At 38.3% G+C, this 26037-nt stretch overlaps 1 protein-coding gene across 3 annotated transcripts in view; it reads left to right on the top strand.

Moving 5' to 3' along the window:
* Nucleotides 1-26037, top strand: part of ELAPOR2 (endosome-lysosome associated apoptosis and autophagy regulator family member 2) — a 185676-nt gene that overhangs the window by 95539 nt on the left and 64100 nt on the right. For all 3 annotated transcript variants that reach the window (XM_064289935.1, XM_064289937.1, XM_064289936.1), the window contains 4 exons: nucleotides 4276-4471; nucleotides 17720-17867; nucleotides 21826-21912; nucleotides 23881-23986. In XM_064289935.1, the coding sequence (XP_064146005.1) occupies nucleotides 4276-4471; nucleotides 17720-17867; nucleotides 21826-21912; nucleotides 23881-23986 (537 nt within the window). The remainder of the gene's footprint in view (nucleotides 1-4275; nucleotides 4472-17719; nucleotides 17868-21825; nucleotides 21913-23880; nucleotides 23987-26037) is intronic.

Here is a 26037-nt window from a genome sequence, read left to right as displayed (position 1 = left end):
AATTCTCACAACTGGACCAATAAGCAACATCATGATAAAGAGAAAATATTGAAATTGTGAAGGATTTCCTTTTACTTGGATCCACAGTCAATGCCGATGGAAGCAGCAGTCAAGAAATCAAATGAAGTATTGCATTGGGCATATTTGTGGCAAAAGACCTCTGTAAAGCTTTAAAAAGCAAAGGTGTCGCTTTGATGACTAAAGTATGCCCTACCCAAAAAACCAAAACCGAACCCATTGCTGTTGAGTCAGTTTTGAAACCCCAGTGACCTAGTGGTTAAGAGCTACGGCTGCTAACCAAAAGGTTGGCAGTTCGAATCTACCAGGTGCTTCTTGGAAACTCTATGGGGCATTTCTACTCTGTCGTATAGGGTCTCTATGAGTCGGATACCTGACTCGAGCCATGGTATTTTCAGTGGCCTCATATGCATGTGAAAGCTGGACAATGAAGAAGGAAGACCAAAGAAGAATTGATGCATTTGAATTATGGTGCTGGTGAAGAATGTTGAATATACCATGGACTTCCAGAAGAATGAACAAATCTGTCTTGGAAAAAGTACAGCCTGAATGCTCCTTAGAAGGGAGCATAGTGAGACTTCATCTTATGTACTTTGGACATGTTATCAGGAGCGACTAGTCCCTTGAGAAGGACATCGTGCTTGGTAAAGTAGGTGAGAGAGAAAAAGAGGAGGACCCTCAATGAGATGGATTGACACAGTGGCTGCAACAATGGATTCAAACATAACAAGGATTGTGAGGATGGCAAGGGACTGGGCAGTGTTTTGTTCTGTTGTTCATTGGGTCACTATGAGTCAGAAACTAACTTGACGGCACCTGACAGCAACAACAACAAGAACAGCAGCAACAGCAACATTCATTTAACTAACTTGACTACTTATTGTTATGAAGAAATGTAAAAACATTTAAGTCAGTGGCAGATGCTCTTATTGACGTGTATGTCCCAGATTGTTGAATTATATTGTGAACGATTGTGGCTAACATTTTTTGTGCATTTTGTGCCAGGCACAGTGCTAAATGCTTTATGTGGATTATTTTGTTTATTCCCACAACAACTCTTTGTGATATTATTACTATCCTCCTTTTACAGGTGAGGAAATTGAGATGTATAGAAGATAGTAACTTCGTAAAATATTTCAGGAATGTATGTTTTAAGTGTAATACTTAACAAATTCTGCAAGAAATCTGAGGGTGGAAATGTTTATAGCTTTATAATAAATGTGAACGTTGCTTAAGAATTCAGGAAAGGAAATGAAGAGTGATGTGAAATATAATAATAAATTCAGTTGGAATTGCTTGTGTTTTTTGCTTTGGTTGTAATAGTAATTGCCTGAATTGAATTTTCTTTGGGGCACTAGCTTTGGAATAAGACAGACCTGAATTTGAATATCAGCTTTGTAACTTATTAACTAGATGTCTTTAATTAAAAAAAAAAAATTCTTAAATGCACCATCTCCCCGTTTCCTCATCTCATAAATGGGGATAATACCTTCTTTCCTCACAGGTCTGTCATAAGTGTTGGTAAAGTACCAAACACAGCCCTTGGTACATGACAAATGTTTAGTAATTAAATTTCAACTTCCTCTCTCCATTTTCCTTCTGGCCTTAGAGAACACCTTTCAAAGAGTTGGGGATATTCTTTATGATTTTAACAAGGCATAAAAAACACTATTAATAGCATAATTGTGCTTAGAAGACAAGCTTCACGAATACCTTCTCCTTTTTAGCTTCTAGAGTCCCTTATAAAACTTAATCATAAAATATTACTTCATATTAAGTAAGTTGTATGTTAAATTTTGAACACAAGACTAAACCGTCTCCCAAAATTATTTTATCAGATAGTAAATAAGTATTCTTGGCTTTGTGGACTGTGTAGTCTCTGTTGCAACTATTCAGCTCTGCCATTGTGGTTTGAAAGCAATCACAGACAGTATGTAACCGTAGAAATATGAACGAGCGTGTCTGTATTTCGACAAAACTTTATTTACAAAATAGGAATCCAGGCAGATTTGGCTGAAACCTGATTAGTGTACTACTAGCTTTTGGTTCATGTTAGGGAAACATTGTTTCAATTCAAGTATGCTAAAAGATCCATGAACTGCTGTATTGTTGTTGTCAAGTGGATTCTGACTCAGGTGACCCTTTGTGTGTATAGTAGAACTGTCCCATAGTTTTCAAGGTCGTGACCTTTCGGAAGCAGATCATCGGACCTGTCTTCCAAGGCACCTCTGGGTGGGTCCAAACCACCAGCCTTTTGGCTAATAGTTAAGTGTTTAACCATTTGCACTACCCAGGGACTCCTTTAAAAGAACTTACTATCTGGGATCAAATTGAAAACAGCAGCTTAAAAGGTTAGATAGGAAGCTTAGGGGAAAGTGAATTTATGTCAGTGGTGGTGGTGGTGGGGGAACAAATTGGAAAAGGAAGGTGAGAATGGCTGCACAGCTCGAAGAATGTAATCAGTGTCACTGTATTGTACATGTAGAAATTGTTGAATTGGTGTATGTTTTGCTGTGTATATTTTGAACAAAATAAAAAAGACCCAAAAACTATAGAAAGTACAATAAATATTCTTCAATTACCGTGTTTCTCTTTTGGTAGTGCTGGAAGTAATGGTAATAGTCTGTGGTGAGCATTTGCTGTATGCCAGATACTGTGCTCAGTACTTCTCAGTATAGCCTTATGAGGTAGCTGCTCTGATTATTATCTGATTTTTCCAAGCAGAAACCAAGACCTAGAGAAATGGAATAATTGACTTAAGATCACAGAATTAGGAAGTGACGCAACCTGGCACAATACTGCCCACATGCAGTATTAGCATTTGGCTGCTAACTGAACGGTCAGAGGTTTGAACTCATCAGCTGCTCCATGGGAGAAAGATGTAGCCGTCTGCTTCCGTAAAGATTTCAGCCTTGGAAACGCTGTGGGGCAGTTCTCCTCTGTCCTGTGGGTCACTATGAGTTGGAATTAACTCAATCACAGTGGGTTTGTTTTTTTGTTTTTATTTTATGATGTTTTACTAATTATGGGACGTTGATTCGAAGGTTCTAAGTTTCAGTGTACGACAACATCTTAAGCCTTTCTGAAGAAAAGCATTATGTTAATTCAGTGGATAAGCAAATAGATGGGTGTGAATTTTAGCTCTAATTCCTTAATTAGTTTTTCAAAATTAGCTTGTTTTTATTTCTGGCTAAGTTTTCAAATGAACTGTACAAGAGGAGTCTGCTAAAACGTGAGGCTTTGTTGCTTCCTTCTCTGCTGGAAATATTTTCTTCGATGGATAATTTGGAGGTTTTATTTTGTTCTCATTTCTTTAATACCCTGATTAAAGGATTAAAAAGCCCTTTGTCATGTTGGAGTCACTAATACCACCCTGAACCCAGAGGCACAATCTTGGAGGACATTGATTTGCCATTTGTTGAATGAATAATAACTTAGCAGTAGAACTGCCTTCTTCTCTGTAACTGTGTTGGCTGTTCTTAACATTGCCCACACCTGCTGTCTCTGGGTAAAGTTCTCAAATTTAGCAGAGAACTTGACATCACTAATAAGGTTTAGGTTGTGGAAATGACCAGGTTAAGGTTGTGGATACTGAAAAAGTGGGCTTGTGGTTTTAGAGCGGAGATATTTGTAAAGCTATTGCATTTGAAAGATGAATTTGCTGTTACCCCTTTTTTGTCTAGTTATCATTTTTTGGATCAGCAAACATTTTATTTGGACTTGGTTTGTGGCAGATACAGTTAGGAAACCAAAGATAATGATTCTTGTTTCTAGGAGCTCAGTCTCACATCAACTGTAAGTGGGTCTATATATATTAAGTGCTTTAATGGAGTTATAAAAAGAGATCATAGGAACATTGAGGGAGGTGCAGCTGACAGCCTAGGGGGATCAGGGGATTGTCTGTCATGAAGAGTTAGAAAAGGGAGTTTTCCAGGGAGAGAAGATGGTTCGGTCTGGATCTCCAAGGAAAGAGGAACACAGCAGCAAGAAAGAGGATGAAATATTTGGAGAATGATATGAATTTTGTTATACTTGGAAGAGGGCGGGACAAGGGATGAGCCTGGTAAAATAGGTTGGGGCCAGAATATGAAATGCATGTAGTGAAAAGGGAGTCATTGGAAGTGTTCAGTTAGGGTGTGACATGATCTGAATTTTATAAAAATAACTCTGAAATTATTTTATTTATCAAGTGTGAAAAGGAAGCAATTGACAGGGATGGCCAGCGACTCATGGACTGTCCATTCTTCTGTCTTCCAGCTTTCTCCTGTGCTTCTGGAGAGTATCTAGAAATGAAGAACCAGGTATGCAGTAAGTGTGGTGAAGGCACCTACTCCTTGGGCAGTGGCATCAAATTTGATGAATGGGATGAATTGCCAGCAGGATTTTCCAATGTTGCAACCTTCATGGACACTGTGGTGGGTCCTTCTGACAGCAGAGCAGATGGCTGTAACAAGTAAGAACCCAAAGGAGTCTTTGAATCTTGACAGAATCTTGAGAAAAGTGTACTTGCTCTTTTCTAGAAAGAAGTTGAGAATTGTCTTGTTGCTGATTATATTTTAAAAAGGCTATTTGCAAAGAATTAAATATTTTTTATTTTTTAGACAGTCATTACAAATAATGGAGCTGTGTTTCCATGAAATTCTAATAATCGCCCTCAGGATATAATAGGTACTGTATGTAAAAATATGATAAAACTTGGAAAAACAAATTAATTTCTTAATAATATATTTGTAGCTACACTCAAGCCAGTGACGTTTCTACAAACTCTTTTCTACATTCGTCTTAGTTATTTAGTGCTGCTATAACAGAAATACCACAATTGGATGGCTTTAACAGAGAGAAATTTATTCTTTCACAGTCTAGGAGGCTAGAAGTCTGAATTCAGGGCGCCAGCTCCAGGGGAGGACTTTCTATCTTTTGGCTCTGGGGGAATGTCCTTGTCATCAATCTTCTCCTGGACTAGGAGCTTCTCAGTGCGGGGACCCTGGGTTCAGAGGACATGCTCTGCTCCTGGCACTACTTTCTTTCTTTCTTTCTTTTTTTTTTTAATAATTTTTGTTGTGCTTTAAGTGAAAGTTTACAAATCAAGTCAGTCTGTCACATATAAGCTTATATACACCTTACTACATACTCCCATTTACTACCTCCCCTTAATGAGTCAGCCCGCTCCCTCCTTCCAGTCTCTCCTTTTGTGACTGTTTTGCCAGTTTCTAACCCTCTCTACCCTCCCCTCTTCCCTCCAGACAGGAGATGCCAACACAGCCTCAAGTGTTCACCTGATACAGGTAGCTCACTCTCCATCTGCATCTCTCTCCAACCCATTGTCCAGTCCCTTCCATGTATGATGAGTTGTCTTTGGGAATGGTTCCTGTCCTGGGCCAACAGAAGGTTTGGGGACCATGACTGCCGGGATTCCTCTAGTCTCAGTCAGACCATTAAGTCTGGTCTTTTTATGGGAATTTGGTGTCTGCATTCCACTGTTCTCCTGCTCCCTCAAGGGTTCTCTGTTGTGCTCCCTGTCAGGGCAGTCATCGGTTGTGGCTGGGCACCATCTCGTTCTTCTGGTCTCAGGATGATGTAAGTCTCTAGTTCATGTGGCCCTTTCTGTCTCTTGGGCTCATAGTTATTGTGTGACCTTGGTGTTCTTCATTCTCCTTTGATCTAGGTGGGTTGAGACCAATTGATGCATCTTAGATGGCCGCTCGTTAGCGTTTAAGACCCCAGATGCCACACTTCAAAGTGGGATGCAGAATGTTTTCATAATAGAATTTATTTTGCCAATTGACTTAGATGTCCCCTTAAGCCATAGTCCCCAAATGCCTGCCCTTGCTCTGCTGACCTTCGAAGCATTCAGTTTATCCTGGAAACATCTTTGCTTTTGGTCCAGTCCAGTTGAGCTGACCTTCCGTGTGTTGAGTATTGTCCTTCCCTTCACCAAAAGTAGTTCTTATCTACTAACTAATCAGTAAAAAACCCTCTCCCACCCTCCCTCCCTCCCCCATCTCGTAACCACAAAAGAATATGTTCTTCTCAGTTTATACTGTTTCTCAAGATCTTACAATAGTGGTCTTATACAATATTTGTCCTTCTGCATCTGACTAATTTCACTCAGCATAATGCCTTCCAGGTTCCTCCATGTTATGAAATGTTTCACAGATTCGTCACTGCTCTTTATCGATGTGTGGGATTCCATTGTGTGAATATACCATAATTTATTTAACCACTCATCAGTTGATGGACACCTTGGTTGCTTCCAGCTTTTTGCTATTGTGAACAGTGCTGCAGTAAACATGGGTGTGCATATATCTGTTCGTGTAGAGGCTCTTACTTCTCTAGGGTATATTCCAAGGAGTGGGATTTCTGGATTGTATGGTAGTTCTATTTCTAACTTTTTAAGAAAACACCAGATAGATTTCCAAAGTGGTTTTACCATTTTACATTCCCACCAGTAGTGTATAAGAGTTCCAATCTCTCCGCAGCCTCTCCCAACATTTATTATTTTGTGTTTTTTGAATTAATGCCAGCCTTGTTGCAGTGAGATGGAATCTCATCGTAGTTTTAATTTGCATTTCTCTAATGGCTAATGATCGAGAGCATTTTCTCATGTATCTGTTAGCTGCCTGAATGTCTTCTTTAGTGAAGTGCGTGTTCATATCCTTTGCCCACTTTTTGACTGGGTTGTTTGTCTTTTTGTGGTTGAGTTTTAACAGAATCATGTAGATTTTAGAGATCAGGCGCTGGTCGGAGATGTCATAGCTGAAAATTCTTTCCTAGTCTGTAGGTGGTCTTTTTACTCTTTTGGTGAAGTCTTTAGATGAGCATAGGTGTTTGATTTTTAGGAGCTCCCAGTTACCTGGTTTCTCTTCGTCATTTTTGGTAATGTTTTGTATTTTGTTTATGCCTTGTATTAGGGCTCCTAAGGTTGTCCCTATTTTTTCTTCCATGATCTTTATCGTTTTAGTCTTTATGTTTAGGTCTTTGATCCACTTGGAGTTAGTTTTTGTGTATGGTGTGAGGTATGGGTCCTGTTTCATTTTTTTGCAAATGGATATCCAGTTATGCCAGCACCATTTGTTAAAAAGACTATCTTTTCCCCAATTAACTGACACTGGGCCTTTGTCAAATATCAGCTGCTCATATGTGGTTGGATTTATATCTGGGTTCTCAATTCTGTTCCAGTGGTCTGTGTGCCTGTTGTTGTACCAGTACCAGGCTGTTTTGACTACTGTGGCTGTATAATATATTCTGAAATCAGGTAGAGTGAGGCCTCCCACTTTGTTCTTTTTTTCAGTAATGCTTTACTTATCTGGGGCTTCTTTCCCTTCCATATGAAGTTGGTGATTTGTTTCTCCATCACGTTAGAAAATGTCATTGGAATTTGGATCGGAAATGCATTGTATGTACAGATGGCTTTTGGTAGAATAGCCATTTTACTATGTTAAGTCTTCCTATCCATGAGCAAGGTAAGTTTTTCCACTTAAGTATGTCCTTTTTAATTTCTTATAGTAGAGCTTTGTAGTTTTCTTTGTATAGGTCTTTTACATCCTTGGTAAGATTTATTCCTAAGTATTTTATCTTCTTGGGGGCTACTGTGAATGGTATTGATTTGGTGATTTCCTCTTCGATGTTCTTTTTGTTGATGTAGAGGAATCCAAATGATTTTTGTATGTTTATCTTATAACCTGAGACTCTGCCAAACTCTTCTATTAGTTTCAGTCGTTTTCTGGAGGATTCCTTAGCGTTGGCACTACTTTCTTGGTGGTAATATGGTCCCCAGTTCTCTCTGCTGGCTTCTCTCTCTTGTATTTCAGAAGAGATTGGCCCAAGACACAACCTAACCTTATAGATTGAGTCCTGCCTCATTAACATAACTTCCTCTAATCCTGCCTCATTAACATTATAGAGGTAAGATTTACAACATACAGGAAAATCCCATCAGATGACAAAATGGCAGATAATCATACAGTACTGGGAATCATGGGCTAGCCAAATTGATACATATTTTGGGGGGACACGGTTCAATTTGTGACATCTTTTTATAATTTTTAGTGGATAATTTCAGATAGTCTTTTTGATAACCTACATATACAGACTCGATTGTTTCAGATAGAAAGCCTCTTTGTTTCTTTTCTTCCTCTCCGATAGTAAATTATTAGCTTGCTTATGACAGTGCCAGAGGAATATTAAATTGTTTTGGGAAAAAACCAGGGCTTCAAACCGGTTCAAACCAGCTCAGTCATGGACCACGAAGCAAAACAGGAACAGACTCAAGGTTTTACAATTTGGCAGATTCGGCACGCTGCTGGGAATGGGAAAATTGGGTTGAAGCCCTGGAATGGGACACTCAGAAAAGGCATAGCAAGCCCTTTCAGGAGCCTGATGCGTGAGACTGGATTATTGGCAGGACTGTAGGAGAGTTGACACACATTCAAAGCAGTGCAGTTGGCTGCTATCTTTGAGTGGGGTGCTGCCATCTTTGAGGGAGGCAGCGCTGCTTTGGACAATGCTCAAAATCTCAGGGCAAGAGATTTGGTTGCTATGCAGTGGGCATGCTGCCCTTGTTCTCTAAGAGGGAGACTTAGTTTCTAGCAGGGCTTTGAAGTGTAATTTTTCCCATTCCAGTCCACCATAACTTAAAAAATTCAGGTCTGTTCCAGTGACGCTTCCTCGGTTGTGACTGAACTGGGCCGAACAGATTTGAAGCCCTGAAAAAAACAGGAAGGGGCTGTACCCCTTCCCGTTCTCATGTATTGATCATGTAACATTTTCTTTCACATGGCTAAGTTTAGGAAACAAACTTGGGCCGCTGGTTATCTACTTATTGCAGTGACCTCTCAGAAATTAAAAATTTTTACCATAGTCTAAGGGAGCAGTGGAGGTTCAGTGGTAGAATTCTCACCTTCTGTGTCTGAGACCCAGGTTCAGTTGCTGGCCAATCCACCTCATGCACAGCCATCACCTATCAATGGAAGTTTGTGTGTTGCTATGATGCTGAACAAGTTTCAGCAGAGCTTCTAGACTGACAGACTAGGAAGACAGGCCTGGTAATCTGCTTCCAGAAATCACCAGTGAATACTCTATGGATCACAACAGTCTGTTCCTCTTCCAATCATGGGGATTCAGTGTTTTGTTGTGTTGTGCATATGGTTGCTATGAATCAGAGGCTGACTCCATGGCAGCTAACAGCAAAAACAACAAAGATACCAGGGAATTAGTTAGCTATGCTAAAAGAAGATGTGTTTTTGTCTTGTTTCCTCGCCTTCCTTCATCCTCTCCTCTTTCCCCCTCCTTTCCTTCCTCTCTTTCTCCCTTGCTTCCTCTTTCTTTCTTGCTCTCAAGCTCAGAGAACTCTCTCTGCCAACTGGCACTGGCTTATTTTAATTGACATTTTATTGTATAGGATTGTGGCTTTAGAAATGATAACTTTGTGTTATCATATGTGTGTATATATATATATATACACACACACACAAAGTTATCATTTCTAATGCTACAACCCTATATATATATATATATACACACATACACAGTACTTTGTGTGTAATCCATAAAGGTAGGCACTAGGAATATGTTATAGGACCTTTTTGCCTTGGTGGGCACAAGATATTGACATGGCTTCTTTTTCTACCTGGAATAATTTATTCATCAAAGAAATTGAATACTAATCAGAGAGGTTTTCAATATATTATCTTCAAGTACAATTTTCTCAATGTAAATTTTAGTCTGATATTGCTGTGATTATCTTCCTACCTTCCTTCCTTCCTTCCACCCATCCAGTCTTGCATTCTTTTTGCTTCTTTTTAGTTAGCTGGATTATATAAAAGATGTTTATTGAACTTTACAAGAAACAACCGAAGAGTTTTTTTCAAATGGTTATGCCATCATATACTCCCACCCGCAGTATATTAGAGTTCTAGTTATTCCATGTGCTTGCCAACATGGTGCATGTCAGTCTTTGTCAACATCTATATGTCATTTTTTTTTAATTTTAGTCATTCTAGTAAATATGTGAAATTATATCTCCTTATGGTTTTCATTTGAATTTCCCTGATGTAGAATAATGTTGACCACTTTTCGTATGATTAATGGCCATTTGTTTTATCTTCTTTAGTGAGATACCTGTTCAGGTATTTTGCCCATTTTCTACTTTTTGGTTATTTTATTGTTCAGGTGTACGAGTTCTTTGCAGATTCTGGATACAAGTCCTTATCATGTATATATTTATATAATATTTAGTATATATCGCACACACATACATATGTATGTTGTTGTTGTGTGCTGTCAAGTCAATTCTGACTCATAGCGATCCTTTGGACCCTTTAGGACAGCGTAGAACTGCTCCCATAGGGTTTCCTAGGCTGTACTCTTTATAGAACAGGTCCCTTGGTCCTTTCTACCTCTGAGCGACTGGTGGGTTTGAGCCATTGACCTTTCAGTGACAGCTGAGTGCTTAACCATTGTGCCACCAGGGCTCCTTATATGTATGTCTCTGTTGCTGCCTAGTCAGTTCCAACTCATAGTGACCCCATAGGACAGAGTAGAACTGCCCCATAGGGTTTCCAAGGAGCGATTCAACTGCTGACCTTTTGGTTAGCAGCCAAACTCTTAACCACTGTACCACCAGGGCTCCCTATTCTTATATGTATATATAATACATAATATTTCCTCTCAGTCTGGAGCTTGTCTTTTCATTTTCTTAATGGTAACCTTTGATAATTAGAAGGTCTTATGGTTGGGTATGGTTAATTTGGAGCCCTGGTGGCTCAGTGGTTAGGAACTTGGCTGTTAACCAAAAGGTAGGCAGTTTGAATCCACCAACTGCTCCTTGGAAATCCTATGGGGCAGCTCTACCCTGTCCTGTAGGCTTGCTATGAGTCAGAATTGACAGGACAACGGTTTTTTTTTGGTGTGGTTAATTTGGTGCCCTGGTGGCTCAGTGTTTAAGAGCTCCTGTGAGCTATGGCTGCTAAACAAACGGTTGGCAGTTCGAATCCACCAGCTGTTCCTTGGAAACCCATCAGGGCAGTTCTGCTCTGTCCTATAGGATCGACATGAGCCAGAATCAACTCTACGCAATGGTTTTGCTTTATGGTTAACTTAAGATTTCAGTCTTTTGAAATTTAATGACATTTGTTTTATGGTTTAGCATCTAGTCTGTCTTAGTTAATGTTCCATGTGCTCTTGAAATGATTGTGTACTCTGCAGTTCTTAGATACAAACAAAACGAAACAAAACCCGCTGCCATAGAGTTGATTCCAATGCATAGTTACCATATAGGACAGAATAGAACAGCCCCATAGGGTTTCCAAAGAGTGGCTGGTGGATTTGAACTGCCGACCTTTTGGTTAGCAGCCAAGCTCTTAACCACTGTGCCACCAGGGCTCCAGCAATATATATATATAAAAAACCCCAAACCAAACCCATTGCCCTCGAGTCTCATAGCGACCCCATAGGACAGAGTAAAACTGCCCCGTAGAGTTTCCAAGGAGTACCTAGTGGATTCAAAGTGCTGACCTTTTAGTTAGCAGCTGTAGCACTTAACCACTATACCACCAGGGTTTCCAGCAATGTGTGAAAAAAAAAAATAGTGTCCTATAAATATCAGTTAAGTTGGCTGGTAGTACTGTTCAAGTCTTCTATATCCATACTAACTTTTTTGTTTACTTTCATTGTCAATTACTGAGAGAGGGGTGTTAAAATCTCCATGTATGTTTGTGGATTTGTCTATTTCTCCCTTTGTTTCTCTCTGTTTTTTTGCTTCATGTATTTTGTAGTTTGGTGCAAACACATTTAGGATTATTGTATCTTACTGATGAACTAATCCTTTTAAAACCTTGCTGATATTAATGTAGCTTTCTTATGCTTACTGTTTACATGGTATTTTTTCCCATCTTTTAATTTTCAAACTCTTTGAGCCTTTATATTTAAAGAACTTTCTTTTAAATGGCATATAGATAGGTTTTGCTTTTGTCCAGTTTGATGATCTCTGCTTTTTAAGTGGGGCATAATTCAGGAGTCCTGGTGGCTCAGTGGTTAAAAGCTATGGCTGCTAACTAAAAGGTTGGCAGTTTGAATCCACAAGCCACACCTTGGAAACCCTATGGGGCAGTTCCACTCTGTCGGTAGGGTTGCTATTAGTCAGAATGAACTTGATGGCAGTAGGTTTTTTGGTAATTATATTCAATATAATTACTGATGTGGTTAGGTTTGGTTTACCATCCTCTTGTTTTTTTTATTTGTCCTATCTAGTTTTCCCCTTCTTTCTCCTATCCTACCTTATTTTGGGTTACTCTAGTGTTTTTTTAGAATTGTATTTTATTTCTTCATTTGCTTTTTTAGCTTTTTCTCCTTGGATTTTACTTTTTTTTTTGATGATGGCTCTAGGATTTTTTTTTTTGGAAATTAAATTACACATCCTTTTCATAGTGTAGAGTTGTTATTGTACATTTATATAGTATGTAAAAACCTTATTAAAAACCTTAAAACAGCATAGTTACATTTAAAACCTCCTCCTTGTGCTATTGTCATATATTCTATTTAGATACATGTAATAAACTCAACGATATAATGATTACTGTTGTTGTTGTTAGGTGCCATTGAGTCAGTTCCGACTCACCCTGTGTACAATAGAACAAAATAGTGCCTGGTTCTCTGCCATCCTCATATATTATATTATATTTTAAATCATCAGTGGTCTTTTAAAAAGCTTAAGAAATGAAAAAAATATAGCCTTTTATGCTCATCTACATACCATTATTGGTGTTCTTTCATCTTTTCTAAAGATCTGAGTGTCCATCTAATATTTCCCTTCAGCCTATAAATTGTCTTTATTATTTCTTGTAATTTAGATCTGCTGGTGACAAATTCTCCAAGCTTTTGTTTATTTAAAAATATTTTTATTTCATCCTCATTTTTGAAGGCTATTGTGTTGGATATAGAGTTCTGTGTTTTCTGTTATCTTCTGAAATCCCTTATTTGTGGTGGAAAATCAGCCATTATTTCCTGTGTATATAATGTGTCTTTAGTTCTCTGACTCCTTATAAGATGTACTTTATACCTCTGCTGTTCAGCAGCTTAACTGTGGTGTTCCTAGGCTTGGCTTTCTTTGTATGTATCCTGCTTCCAGTTTATTGAGGTTCTTGGATTTGGGAGCTAATATTTGTCACCAAATAGGGGAATTTTTTAGTCATCATTTCATAAAAAAAAAATTTTTTTGCTTCTCGTCCATTACTGCAATTACATGTAAGACCACTTAGTATTGTCTAAAAAGTTTGAGAATTTTTTTCAAGGTTTTTTCTTTTCTGTACTTCAGATCACATAATTTCTGTTTAACTTGTTGTTAAACTCATTTAGTGAGTTTTTTTTTTTATTTTATATATTGTAATTTTTGGTTCTAGAATTTTCACTTAGTTTATTTTTATAGTTTTTATTTCTCTTAAAATACTTGAGATTCTCCATTTATTCACTCATTATGTTCATCTTTCATTTAATGATTATGTTTGTAAGAGCTATTTTAAGTACTTGTCTATTTTTATTGGTTGGCTTTTTTCTCAACTAAGGGTCATGTTTTCCCATTTCATTTCATGTCTAGTACATTTTGTTTGGATCCTGGGCATCGTGAATGTTAAAGTGTAGAGAAAGTGGATTGTATTTTCTTCATTTAAAGGATGTTGAGTTTTGTTCTGTCAGGCACTTTATATACTAGAAGATCACCTTGATCTCATCAGGCCTGGTTTTTTTTTTTAGGCTGGATCTATGTTAGTTTTACATTTAATTCTAGGTCACAGCCTTTACTGTAGGGCAGGGGTAGGCAAACTATAGCCTGTGGCCCATCTGGTTTTGTAAATACAGTTATAATGGAACACAGCTGCACCCATTTTTTAATGTATTATCTATGGCTGCTTTTGAGATATAATGGCAGAGTCAAGTAGATGTAAAAGAAACCAGATGGCCTACAAAGCCAAAAATATTTACTCTCAGGCCTTTTATTTAAACATTTCCTGATACCTCCAGCAGGGCATGGCCCTTCCTCCTTGGCATGGCAGTTCTAGAGTTTCCAATGGATGTCTAATGTGCTCATCAAGTAGTCTCCTCTCTGGCTGGCCTGGATTTCCAATAACTCCTGTTAAAGTCACCTCTCTGATTATATCTCAGCCATGTAGCAGCTATTTTCTCTAGACTCGCACAGTCTAGTCCAGTTCCCAGGACTTACAGGGAAACTCCATATAGACTTCGGGAGTCTGTTTTCTCTGGTTTGGGCCTATAATTTATCACCATTTCAGCTACCCTTAGCACTGATCCATGCCTTCTCAGCTCATTGAGACCACTGTGCTCTGTTTAGGCACTACCTCCTTGTGCCACGGCCTGTAAACTGTCCTGAGGAAGAAAGTCAAAAAAGTCAATTTGGTAACCCAATTAAAAAATGGGCAAAAGATATGAATAGACACTTCACTAAAGAAGACATTCAGGTAGCTAACAGATATGTGAGGAAATGTTCATGATCATTAGCCATTAGAGAAATGCACATCAAAACTACAATGAGATTTCATCTCATTCCAACAAGGCTTGGATTAATCCAAAAAACACAAAATAATAAATGTTGGAGAGGCTGTGGAGAGATAGGAACACTTCTACACTGCTGGTGGGAATGTCAAATGGTACAACCACTTTGGAAATCAATTTGGCGCTTCCTTAAAAAGCTATAAATAGAACTACCATACGATCCAGCAATCCCACTCCTTGGAATATATCCTAGAGAAATAAGAGCCTTTACACGCACAGATTTTGCACACTCATGTTTATTGCAGCACTGCTTACAATAGCAAAAACATGGAAGCAACCAAGGTGCCCATCGACGGATGAATGGATAAATAAATTATGGTATATTCACACAGTTGAATACTACGCATGGATAAAGAACAGTGACGAAATCTGTGAAACATTTCATAACATGGAGGAACCTGGAAGGCATTATGCTGAGTGAAATTAGTCAGTTGCAACAGGTCAAATATTGTATAAGACCACTATTATAAGAACTTGAGAAACAGTTTAAACTGAGAAGTAAACATTCTTTTATGGTTACGAGACGGGGGAGGGAGGGAAAGTGGGAGAGCGGCATTCACTAATTACATAGTGGATAAGAACTACTTTAGGTGAAGGGAAAGACAGCACACAATACAGGGTAGGTCAGCACAATTGGACTAAACCAAAAGCAAAGAAGTTTCCTGAATAAACTGAATGCTTCGAAGGCCAGCGTAGCAGGGGCAGAGGTCTGGGGACCATGGTGTCAGGGGACATCTAAGTCAATTGGTATAATAAAATCTATTAAGAAAACATTCTGCATCCCACTTTGAAGAGTGGCGTTTGGGCTCTTAAATGCTAACAAGCTGCCATCTGAGATGCATCAATTAGTCTCAACCCACCTGGATCAAGGGAGAATGAAGAACACCAAGGACACGAGGTGATTACGAGCCCAAGAGACAGAAAGGGCCACATGAATCAGCGACTACGTCCTCCTGAGATCAGAAGAACTAGATGGTGCCCGACTACAACCGATGACTGCCCTGGCAGGCAACACAACAGAGAACCCCTGAGGGGGCAGGAGATCAGTGGGATGCAGACCCCAAATTCTCATAAAACCAGACTTAATGGTATGACTGAGACTGGAAGGACCTGGGTGGTCACGGCCCTCAGACCTTCTGTTGGCCCAGGACAGGAACCATTCCCGAAGCCAACTCTTCAGACATGGATTGGACTGGACAATGGGTTGGAGAGGGGTGCTGGTGAGGCGTGAGCTTCTTGGATCAGGTGGACACTTGAGACTATGTTGGCATCTCCTGCCTGGAGGGGAGATGAGATGGTGGAGGGGGTTAGAAGCTGGCGAAAAGGACACAAAAAGAGAGAATGGAGGGAGAGAGCAGGCTGTCTCATTAAAAAAAAAAAAAAAAAAAAATTAGGGGGAGAGTATTTGGGAGTGTGTAGCAAGGTGTATATAGGTTTTTGTGTGAGAGACTGACTTGATTTGTAAACTTTCACTAAAAGCACAATGAAAATTATTTAAAAAAAAAAAAAAGTGAATTTGGGCTTTACCCCACGCACTTTCCTGCTTTTAAAAATCTCAGTCCAGCACTACCTATTACCAATACTTGAAAATGATTCTTATATTTTGTTTAGTTTAATAGGTTGTTAAAGAGAAAAGGCAAATTCAGCACCTGTTATTCAGTTATGTTTGCATGGGGAAGTCTTAGTCTTTCATTCAGATTCTTTTCTGTTAGAAAAAAAGAAAAGAATTTGCCAAAATCTCACTGTTAATATTCAGGCATCTTGGACGTTCTCACCCAGATAAAAAGTTAAATCTGAAGAGAAGAATGTTAAGTTGTGTTATCATACTGTTTGGTTAGAAATTGCTTTGCCCAGTCTCATCCCTTCGGGAGCAGGGAAGAATGAAGAAAACTAAAGATACAAGGGAATAATGGACCACATCTATCATGACCTCCACCAGACTGAGTCCAGTACAACTAGATAGTGCCCAGCTACCACCACGGACTGCTCTGACAAGGATCACAATAGTGGGTCCTGGACAGAGCTGGAGAAAAATGTAGAACAAAATTCTAACTCAAAAATAAAAACCAGACTAGATGGCCTGACACACTGGAGAAACCCTGAGAGTATGGCCCCCGGATACCCTTTTTGCTCTGTAATGTAGTCACTCCTGAGGTTCACCCTTCAGCCAAAGATTGGACAGGCCCATAAAACAAAAGGAGACCGAAGGGGCACACGAGCCCAGGGGCAGGGACTAGGAGGCAGGAGGGAACAGGAAAGCTGGTAATAGGGAACCCGAGGTTGAGAAGGGACAGTGTTGACATGTCGTGGGGTTGTTAACCAATGTCATAGAACAATGTGTGTACTGACTGTTTAATGAGAAACTAGTTTGTTCTGTAAACCTTCGTCTAAAGTTCAATAAAAAACCAAAAAACAAAATAGCTTTGCCCAAAAAGTTAGCATGTTACTCATTATGGGTTAATTCTGAGAATTAGCTGATGGTTGCATTTTTGGTTAAATTTTGTTAACCGTAAGATAAAACGAATATATTTTCTTAATTTTTGGTTTTGTTTTTTACATAAAATCTCAAACTTTTCTTCCTACTTTATACTTCGAAACTGTGATCTATATTTTTTCTCTCATAGCAAGGACACCTGTGTGTGTATATATATAAATAAAACTTCACATGTTGTGTGAGAGAATATTTCTACCTACAAATACTTATTTGGTGGTCGGAAACCCTAGTGGCCCAGTGATTAAGAGCTACAGCTGCTAACCAAAATGATGGCAGTTCAATTTTACCAGGTGCTCCTTGGAAACCATGTGGGACAGTTCTGCTCTGTCCTATAAGGGTCGCTATGAGTTGGAATTGACTCAATGGCAGTGGGCTTTTTTTTTTTTTGGTATTTGGTGGTCAAATTTTAGGTGAAAAGAGCAGTTTCATAGCAAGTCTATCTTAACAAGATTCAGAAAATCAGGTGCCCTAAGAAATGAAACTCTGCTCTATAATAGAGCTTGTGTTTGAGTTCTGGAGAAGCTTCTGATTTTCTCTGCTATGCTTTGCTCAGGGAACTTACGTCTGGATCTGGGTTATACAGCTTTGTGAACAGAAGAGGCTTCTGAATGCTAACGTGAAATGCCCTTGGTTTTGTTTCCACAGCTCTTCTTGGATCCCTCGTGGAAATTACATAGAGTCTAATCGTGATGATTGTACGGTATCTTTGATCTATGCTGTTCACCTTAAGAAGTCAGGTTATGTCTTCTTTGAGTACCAGTATGTCGACAACAACATCTTCTTTGAGTTCTTTGTAAGGACTTTATATTCTGTAATTTACTTTTTAAGGGACATTCATGTAAAATTTCCTTTAATCAGTTGCTCCCATTATGTTTTACGTCTCCTCAGGTTTTTGTATTAACTGAACCTTTTGAGAGCCAAAGAAATTTTTAAAAACCGTTTTGTTTTTGTTTTCTGGCTAATATTAATTTCTTTACCTCTGAACTCTCACCTTGTGGAGTAACACTGGGCTTGTTTTACTTCGGTTGTGATCATTAGATATGGCCATTTTGTTTAGACTTCTTGTGTGACAGATATTTTCAACAAGATTCACTTTAATTTTGTTTTCATAGCTACACATGCTATTTTGTTAAAAATGAAGTTTCTACTGGTTTTAATTTTCATTTAAGAAGGTCTTTTTTGTAATTAAATTTTTTTTTTTTTGCTAATTAGAGTTATTTAAATGTATTTATGGACAACACTTTGAAAGTAGAAATGGTATGTATTTCTCATTCTGTGAATTTTGTACAATCTAAAGGAATCAGGAATCAGTGGATGGAATAGTTGATGTCTCTGGGAAGAGGCTAAATAGCATTACAGATATAGGATAAAAGTTACTCTTACAGAATAGAATATTACCACTAAATTTACTTAACTATTTTATGTTTCTAATCTAGCAAATATTTGTTGTGGCAATTACTCAAATGCTTAAGAAAATGTTTTCAGATTGACTTCTTACACTGAACAAAGTGTGTGTTTTGCAAGCAACCGGGAAAAATATCTTGTTAAATGTTTCAGTGGTCCAGATTTAGAGGACAAATGTACTAATAGTTCTAAAAAAATTTTATATTGCTCCTGAAAATGGAAAATTCTAAGTCAGAACTTTGATAGCAAGAGACATTTTCTATGAAAGTATGAGTCCTGGATTTGAAGTCAGGAGATTCTGGCTCTATTCCAAACTCTGCAATTTGGAATGCGATGTGATAATTGGGCAAGTAAGTTAACGTTCTGTCCTTCAGCGTTGTCTTCTGTAAGGTGAATTGTGTGATAATACCTTTTTAAGGCACCTCCTAGCTCTAATATTGTTTGAAGAGTTAAGATGGTAAAGAACATTCAAAGATACTGACTTTTTAAGCTGTAATTTATTTGCAAAACACTACACATAGTGAATAACTATTCATGGGGCATTTTGGCAATGTTGCTAAAGTTAAAATAAAATTAAGAAGCGAGGCAGTTACCTAATGTTGTCCCAAACATTCAATATCCCCTTAAATCTTTTTCCCCCCTCAAAAATTGGCAAGATTTGCAATCCAGGAAGTCCAAATTCTAGTCAACATCAACAAAAAACAAAAAAGCCCCAGCCCGTTGCTGTCAAATTGATTCCAACTCATAGCGACCTTATAGGACAGAGTAGAACTGCCCCATAGGGTTTTCAAGGAGTAGCTGGTGGATTTGAACTGCTGACCTTTGGGTTAGTAGCTGAGCTGTTAACCACTGAACCACCAGGGCTCTGTCCGTATCAATAGGTCTCAAATTTGGCTGCTCGTAGGAATCCTTTGAGGAGCTTTAAAAAATACAGATGCTTGGGTTCCACTCTCAGATATTTTAGTTTATTTGTTCTGGGATGAGACTTGGGCTTCTAAATTTTTGACAGCTCCCCAGGTTATTCCAACATACAGCCAAAGTTGAAAGTGACTGTTCTAGATAATAATCTCTCTTCTTTTCACTGGACTCTTCCTCTGCAGAACAGGTATATCACCTCTTGTTGTCTACTTAGAATAAATATTTGGTTTTGTATTGCCCCATAAGTCCTTTGAGATCTATCAGTAAAAGTACTCTTATGACATAGTTTCATTACTTCCTTTCAGTGATGACTTTGTTCTTCTCTTTATTGTCTGCAAGTTCATGTGCCTCTATTTCCCCCCTTTTACTGATGTTTCAGCTTTATTGGTTGCCATTTACTGGCTCAGAGAGTCATCACTTCACAGTTACCATGCTGATGGTTAATGGAAAGGAGATGGCTGAAGACTGTTAAAGAGGCTAGTTGTGCTCTGGGAGTTACATATGTGGATGTTACATAACTTCAAGCATTAAAATATTTAATTTTAGAATTAAACGGGACTCTCATTTGACTCCCTCCTTTTTAAAAAATTTTTTTTATTGTGCTTTAAGTGAAAGTTTACAAACCAAGTCAGTCTATCATACAAAAACTTATATATACCTTGCTGTATACTCCTAGTTGCCCTGCCTCTAATGAGATAGCACACTCCTTCCCTCCACTCTCTGTTTTTGTGTTCATTCTGCCAGCTTCTGACCCCCTCTGCCCTCTCATCTCTTCTCCAGACAGGAGCTGTCCACATAGTCTCATGTGTCTACTTGATCCAAGAAGCTCATTCTTCACCAGTATCATTTTCTGTCCCATAGTCCGGTCCAATCCCTGTCTGAAGAATTGGCTTTGGGAATGGTTCCTGTCTTGTGGTAACAGAAGGTCTGGGGACCATGACCTCTGGGGTCCTTCTAGTCTCAGTCAGACCATTAAGTCTGGTATTTTTACAAGAATCTGTGACTCCTCCTTTTTTTTTTTTAATGATGCAAGTGAAACCTAGAGAGAATAAGTGATTGGAATATGGTTATATATTTACTACTTCTGGAATGAGTAAGATAGCTCAAAATGACAGAATATATGATAATTCATAATGTCTTTCAGCTGAAAAAAAAAAAAGCCAGCTTATCCAAATAATGACCATCCAAGGTATATCCAGGTCCATATTGCTCTCGAATGTTGTAACACTTGTATTAAGATGGCCATTATACTTATAGTATAAATATGACACTTAGTTGTAATTAAAGCAAATATCTTCATTAGGTATTATTCTGTGGTGTTTGGGTGGTAAAAGGATCTATTTTTTAGTTAGTAAGTCTTTAGGAAATATCTTTTACTGAGAATATTTTTATGTTGTTTGTAAATTGGTCAGGAGGATGAGGGAAGAGGCAAAATGATTTAGAGAAGAATTAAACATTTTGGTTAAAGTGGAGGTGATGAGATGTCATCTTAACCCTATTCGGTTGCTGACTATTGTACAATACTGGGAAGATGTGCTAGGTTTTTAAGGTCTCGGTATTCTTTGTAGATCTGGAAAAGCAGAGTTCCTAATCTACAGGCAGGGAGCCCTGGGAGTGCAGTGGTTAAGCACTCAACTGCTGACCAAAAGGTTGGCAGTTTGAACCCACCAGCAACTCTACGGGAGAAAGATGTGGCAGTCTTTTTACGTAGAACTTACAGCCTTGGAAACCCTACAGGGTAGTCCTGCTTTGTCCTATAGGGTCACTATGACTTGGAATTGACTTGACAGCAATGGGTTTTAACCCACAGGCATTTTGGAAGAATTGCCTGAGAAATACAAAGTGATAGTGCTAAAGATATTAGCTGTAGTCATCTGAACTGGCGTGATAAAGGATTACAGTTTATCCTCAAATAATTTGAGAATTTGACTTTGGCCATAGTTACCTACCTACATACTTGAATTAAGTCCTGTGGAATTGAAAACACAGGAGACATCACTTATTTATTAATTAAAAAATTTATGGCTCCAAATATCGTAAAAACAGACTGTTTATTTTTATACCATTGGGTCTAATTGGTGAGTGCAAGCTGTGTTAAAACATTTTGAATTTTTGGTAATGACTTCTCTTTCACAGGCATTGTCACTGTTAACTCTGCACACTCTCTGTCTCTCTTATTTTCCCTCCTCCTTGATGGGCTGGGCTTTTTGTTACAATAATGAGGTCAGTTTACTTAGAACCACTCATCCATATGCTGTTGTCACTTAGGGTCCAGAGGTCTTGGTGTATTTACTTGTTGAGAATTACTCATGACCATTGCTCCCTATGTATTGAAAGAAATTCTTTTAGTCTGCCCTGTACTGGGTACAGAATTTAATTAAAGCTATTATTCAAGAAGCTTTACTGGGACTCTTTTGTTTAATCCACAGATTCAAAATGATCAGTGCCAGGAGATGGACACCACCACAGACAAGTGGGTAAAACTTACAGACAATGGAGAATGGGGCTCTCATTCTGTAAGTCACTCTTTGTTCTTTCTTCTTGCCCACCAACCCTACTCTTCTCCTTCCTTCTTTCCAACTCTTCCTTAAAGTTTATTTTAAGGAAAAAAGATTAAAATTGTCTATTTGTTTCAATAATTTACAGTTAGGGAAGGCATTGCCCCTAAGTTTCATGGACTCAGATTCTTTATAGAGATTTTTCCCTATGTTTCTCTTTCTCCATAGGTTCTCTTCCAGTCCCTTTCCCCTCATATCCAATTTTCCTCACTCTCAAAGGAACATTAACAAGAAGTAAGACTATTCAAAACTGATATACAGAAACTCTGAATATGTAAGTTTACAGATGTGCCTGCTACATGTGATAGAATCCGTGACTCTTGGCATTGGAAGGATCCTTGAGTTCCCTTCATCCAACTTCCTCTGCATTGCCCCAAGTGATTTTCGAGCTTGTCTTGTTGGGGGATTTTCAAGCTTGTCTAGTTAGGGGATTTTCAAGCTTGTCTTGTTGGGGAATTTTCAAGCTTGTCTTGTTGGGGGATTTTCAAGCTTGTCTTCTTGGGGCTTGTACTATCTCCATTGTTGGACAGCTCTAATTATTCTAACATTTACCTACGTTTGGAGCCTAAACCTGCTTCCTATGTATTTGTCACTTGGTCCACGTTTTGCCCTCTCTGTTCACACTGAGTAAAGTAACTACCTATGTCAATAGGATAATTCTTTAAATGCCTGGAGGCAATTATTAGGTAACGTGATTTCGTGAAATTGTTATTATTTGAGGCACTGTTTCTTTGGAGGCAAGCAGATTTAAATTCTAGCTTTGGCTTGTAGTAGTTGTGTTTCTTTAGACAAGTTACTTAATCTCTTTGAGTGTTACTTTTCATTTGAGGACTGGGGACAATCTTGTAGGATTGTTGTATTAAATAAGATGACATAGAGGAAGGGCCTGGTGCAGTGTCTCCAGTGTAGACTGAGCTCTGTTTCAGTGACTACCCATCTTTGCATTTGTGGTTGTAGCTTGGGTGATAAATACAAGGTGCCCTTTCAGAATATTTTTTAATCTGTATTCCTGAAAGTGATATTAGCACCATTGCAATCCATTCACCTGGACACTCAGTCAGCTGGGCTTGAAAGTACAAGTAAGCCTTGGCCACAAATATGCTTTCTTCACTTACAGACACTTAAGATAAGGGAAAAGTACTTAATGCACTGCTTCTCTTAATTTCTGGCGGGGTGAAGTTGTTGGGTGTGATTTAATGTTACACAGCTTGAGTTTGACTAGCCAGAGTCTGCATAAAATAATAAAGATGGCAGACAAGAAAGCAAGGACCCCTCAAGATTGTTTTTTTTTGCCTGAATCAATGTGAAATTTTAGAAAATTAGTTTGATTTGTAATTGAAAAAATGTTCCAGTGGCAAAGGAGGTAAATATTAGACATAGTATCATTTAAGCTCTGGAGTCAGAGAGTTAAAACCAGTCATCCTATAAGAAAAATTCTATATTCTCTGGTTGGCCTTTGTACTGCTGTTTATTAAAAAATTTTAAAAGAAGCAAATTAATTCTTTTGCGTTTTTGCTTTTAGAGTTCAAAGATCTACTTCTAAATAGTTATAGCTTATTTATATACACATATGGGCTGAGTGACTTTGCCCTCTAAGATGACTCTCTTGTAAATATAAACCAAAATAGTTCATGCAGATGGTTTGAAAATCATTCTTTTTTTTCAGACCTTAGTTTCTTCTCCTTCTATATGAAACCAAATTCTGTAGTATTTTATATAGTATTATGTTTGGCAAAGTTTTTTTTTTAATTCAGAAATATGAACTTCAGCAGATCCTAGGTCTGAATTAGCAGTAGATTTAAATTTATGGGTATAAGTTAATGGTGTTTCAATATAATGCATTGAAAAAGTATATAAGGGAGTAGCTTTTGAGTTTGGAAGTAGCATAGTTTATCTGACCTGGGTGTCTTGTGTTTCCCTTTGCAGGTAATGCTAAAATCAGGCACAAACATACTATACTGGAGAACTACAGGCATCCTTATGGGTTCTAAGGCGGCCAAGCCTGTGTTGGTAAAAAATATCACAATTGAAGGTATTTACAGCAAACTAGTTTCAGTAGTCACCTATCATGCCTTATAGTAAATTAAAATACTTATTAAAATGTTGGTTTGGCTAGCTCAAAGCTTAATAGGGCAGAGATAGAGGAGTTGAGATTTATACATCAGCACAGGTCTGGAGACCCTGGTTTTATTCCAGACATGTTGTTTGTTTTTGTACCCTTGAAGGGAATTATTTAATCTGTGTGAAAAAGTAAACATGATAAAAGATTCCATGCTAATAAGAGTCAGTTATGCATTTGAGAAATGTCTACAGTGGCAGGCATTGAGCTTTCATATACAGATACATAGGAGTCCCTGGTGGTGCAAACAGTTAAGTGGTCTACTACTAACCAAAAGATTGACGGTTTGAATCCATCTAGAGGTGCCTTGAAGGACAGGCCTGGTGATCTACTTCTGAAAGGTTACTGCCTTGAAAACTCTATGGAGCAGTTCTACTCTGCACACATGGGGTAGCCATGAGTCGTAATCAACTTGACAGTACCTAACAACAGTAATACACATACACATACGTATATACCTGTCACTGCTATAGCCATGTTGTAGTTGATTTTCTACTTACAGCAACCAAATGTAACAGAATATAACTACCCCTTTGGGTTTTCTAGGCTGTAGTCTTTATGGCCACCACTTGTCTGTCAGTTTGTCATAGTATAGGGGCTTGCATGTTGCTGTGATGCTAGAAGCTATGGTATTTCAAATAGCAGCAGGGTCACCCATGGTGGACAGGTTTCAGAGGAGCTTCCAGACTAAGACAGACTAGGAGGAAGGACCTGATGGTCTACTTCTGAAAAAATTGGCCAATGAAAAACTTAAAAATAGCAATGAAACATTGATATAGTGCTGGAAGATGAGCCTCTCAGGTTAGGAGGCACTCAAAATATGACAGGGGAAGAGCTGCCTCTTCAAAGTTGAGTCAACCTTAATGACTTGGATGGAATCAAGCTTTTGGAACCTTTGTTTGCTGATGTGGCACTACTCAAAATGAGAAGACACAGCTGCAAACATCCATTAATAATTGGAACATGGAATGTATGACTTATGAATCTAGAAAAATTGGAAGCCTTCAAAAATGAAATAGAAGGCATTAAGATTGATACCCTAGGCATTAGTGAGCTGAGATGGACTGGTATTTTGTCCGTTTTCAATCAGACAATCATATGGTCTGCTATGCTGGGAATGACGAAGAGGAATGGCATTGTATTCGTTGTCAAAAAGAACGTATCAAGATCTCTCCCGCAGTAACAATGCTGTCAGTGATAGGATAATATCCATACACCTACAAGGAAGACAAGTTAATATGACTATTATTCAAATTTATGAACCAACTACTAAGGCCAAAGGTTAAGAAATTGAAGTTTTTACCAATTTCTGCAGTTTGAAATTGATCAAACATGAAATCAAGATGCATTGATATTTACTGGTGATTGAAATGTAGAAGTTGGACAAAAGAGAAGGATCAGTAGTTGGAAAATATGGCCTTGGTGACAGGAACAATGATGGATGTTGCGTGATAGAATTTTGCAAGACCAATTACTTCCTCATTGCAAATACCTTGTTTCAGCAACATAAGCAGCTGCTATACATGTGGACCTCACCAGATAGAATACACAGAAATCAAATCAGATACATCTGTGCAAAGAGACAATGGAAAAACTCAATATCATCAGTCAGAACAAGGCCAGGGACTGACTACAGAATAGACCATCAGTTGCTTATATGCAAGTTCAAGTTGAAACTGAAGAAGATTGGAACAAGTCCAAGAGAGCCAAAGTACAAGCTTAGGTAATATTCCTCCTGAATTTAGAGACCATCTCAAGAATAGATTTGACACATTAAACACTTATGACTGAAGACCAGACAAGTTATGGAATGACATCGAGGACATACGTAAAGAAAGCAAGAGGTCATTAAAAAGACAGGAAAGAAAGAAAAGACCAAAATCGATGTCTGAAGAGACTCTGAAACTTGCCCTTGAACACTGAGTCACTAAAATGAATAAAAGAAGTAATGAAGAGCTGAACAG

Source organism: Loxodonta africana, chromosome 8 (genome assembly GCF_030014295.1).
Source record: "Loxodonta africana isolate mLoxAfr1 chromosome 8, mLoxAfr1.hap2, whole genome shotgun sequence".
Taxonomy (NCBI): Eukaryota; Metazoa; Chordata; class Mammalia; order Proboscidea; family Elephantidae; genus Loxodonta; species Loxodonta africana.
The sequence above is the reverse complement of the archived record's forward strand: the minus strand, read 5'-3'. Positions and strand labels throughout refer to the sequence as shown.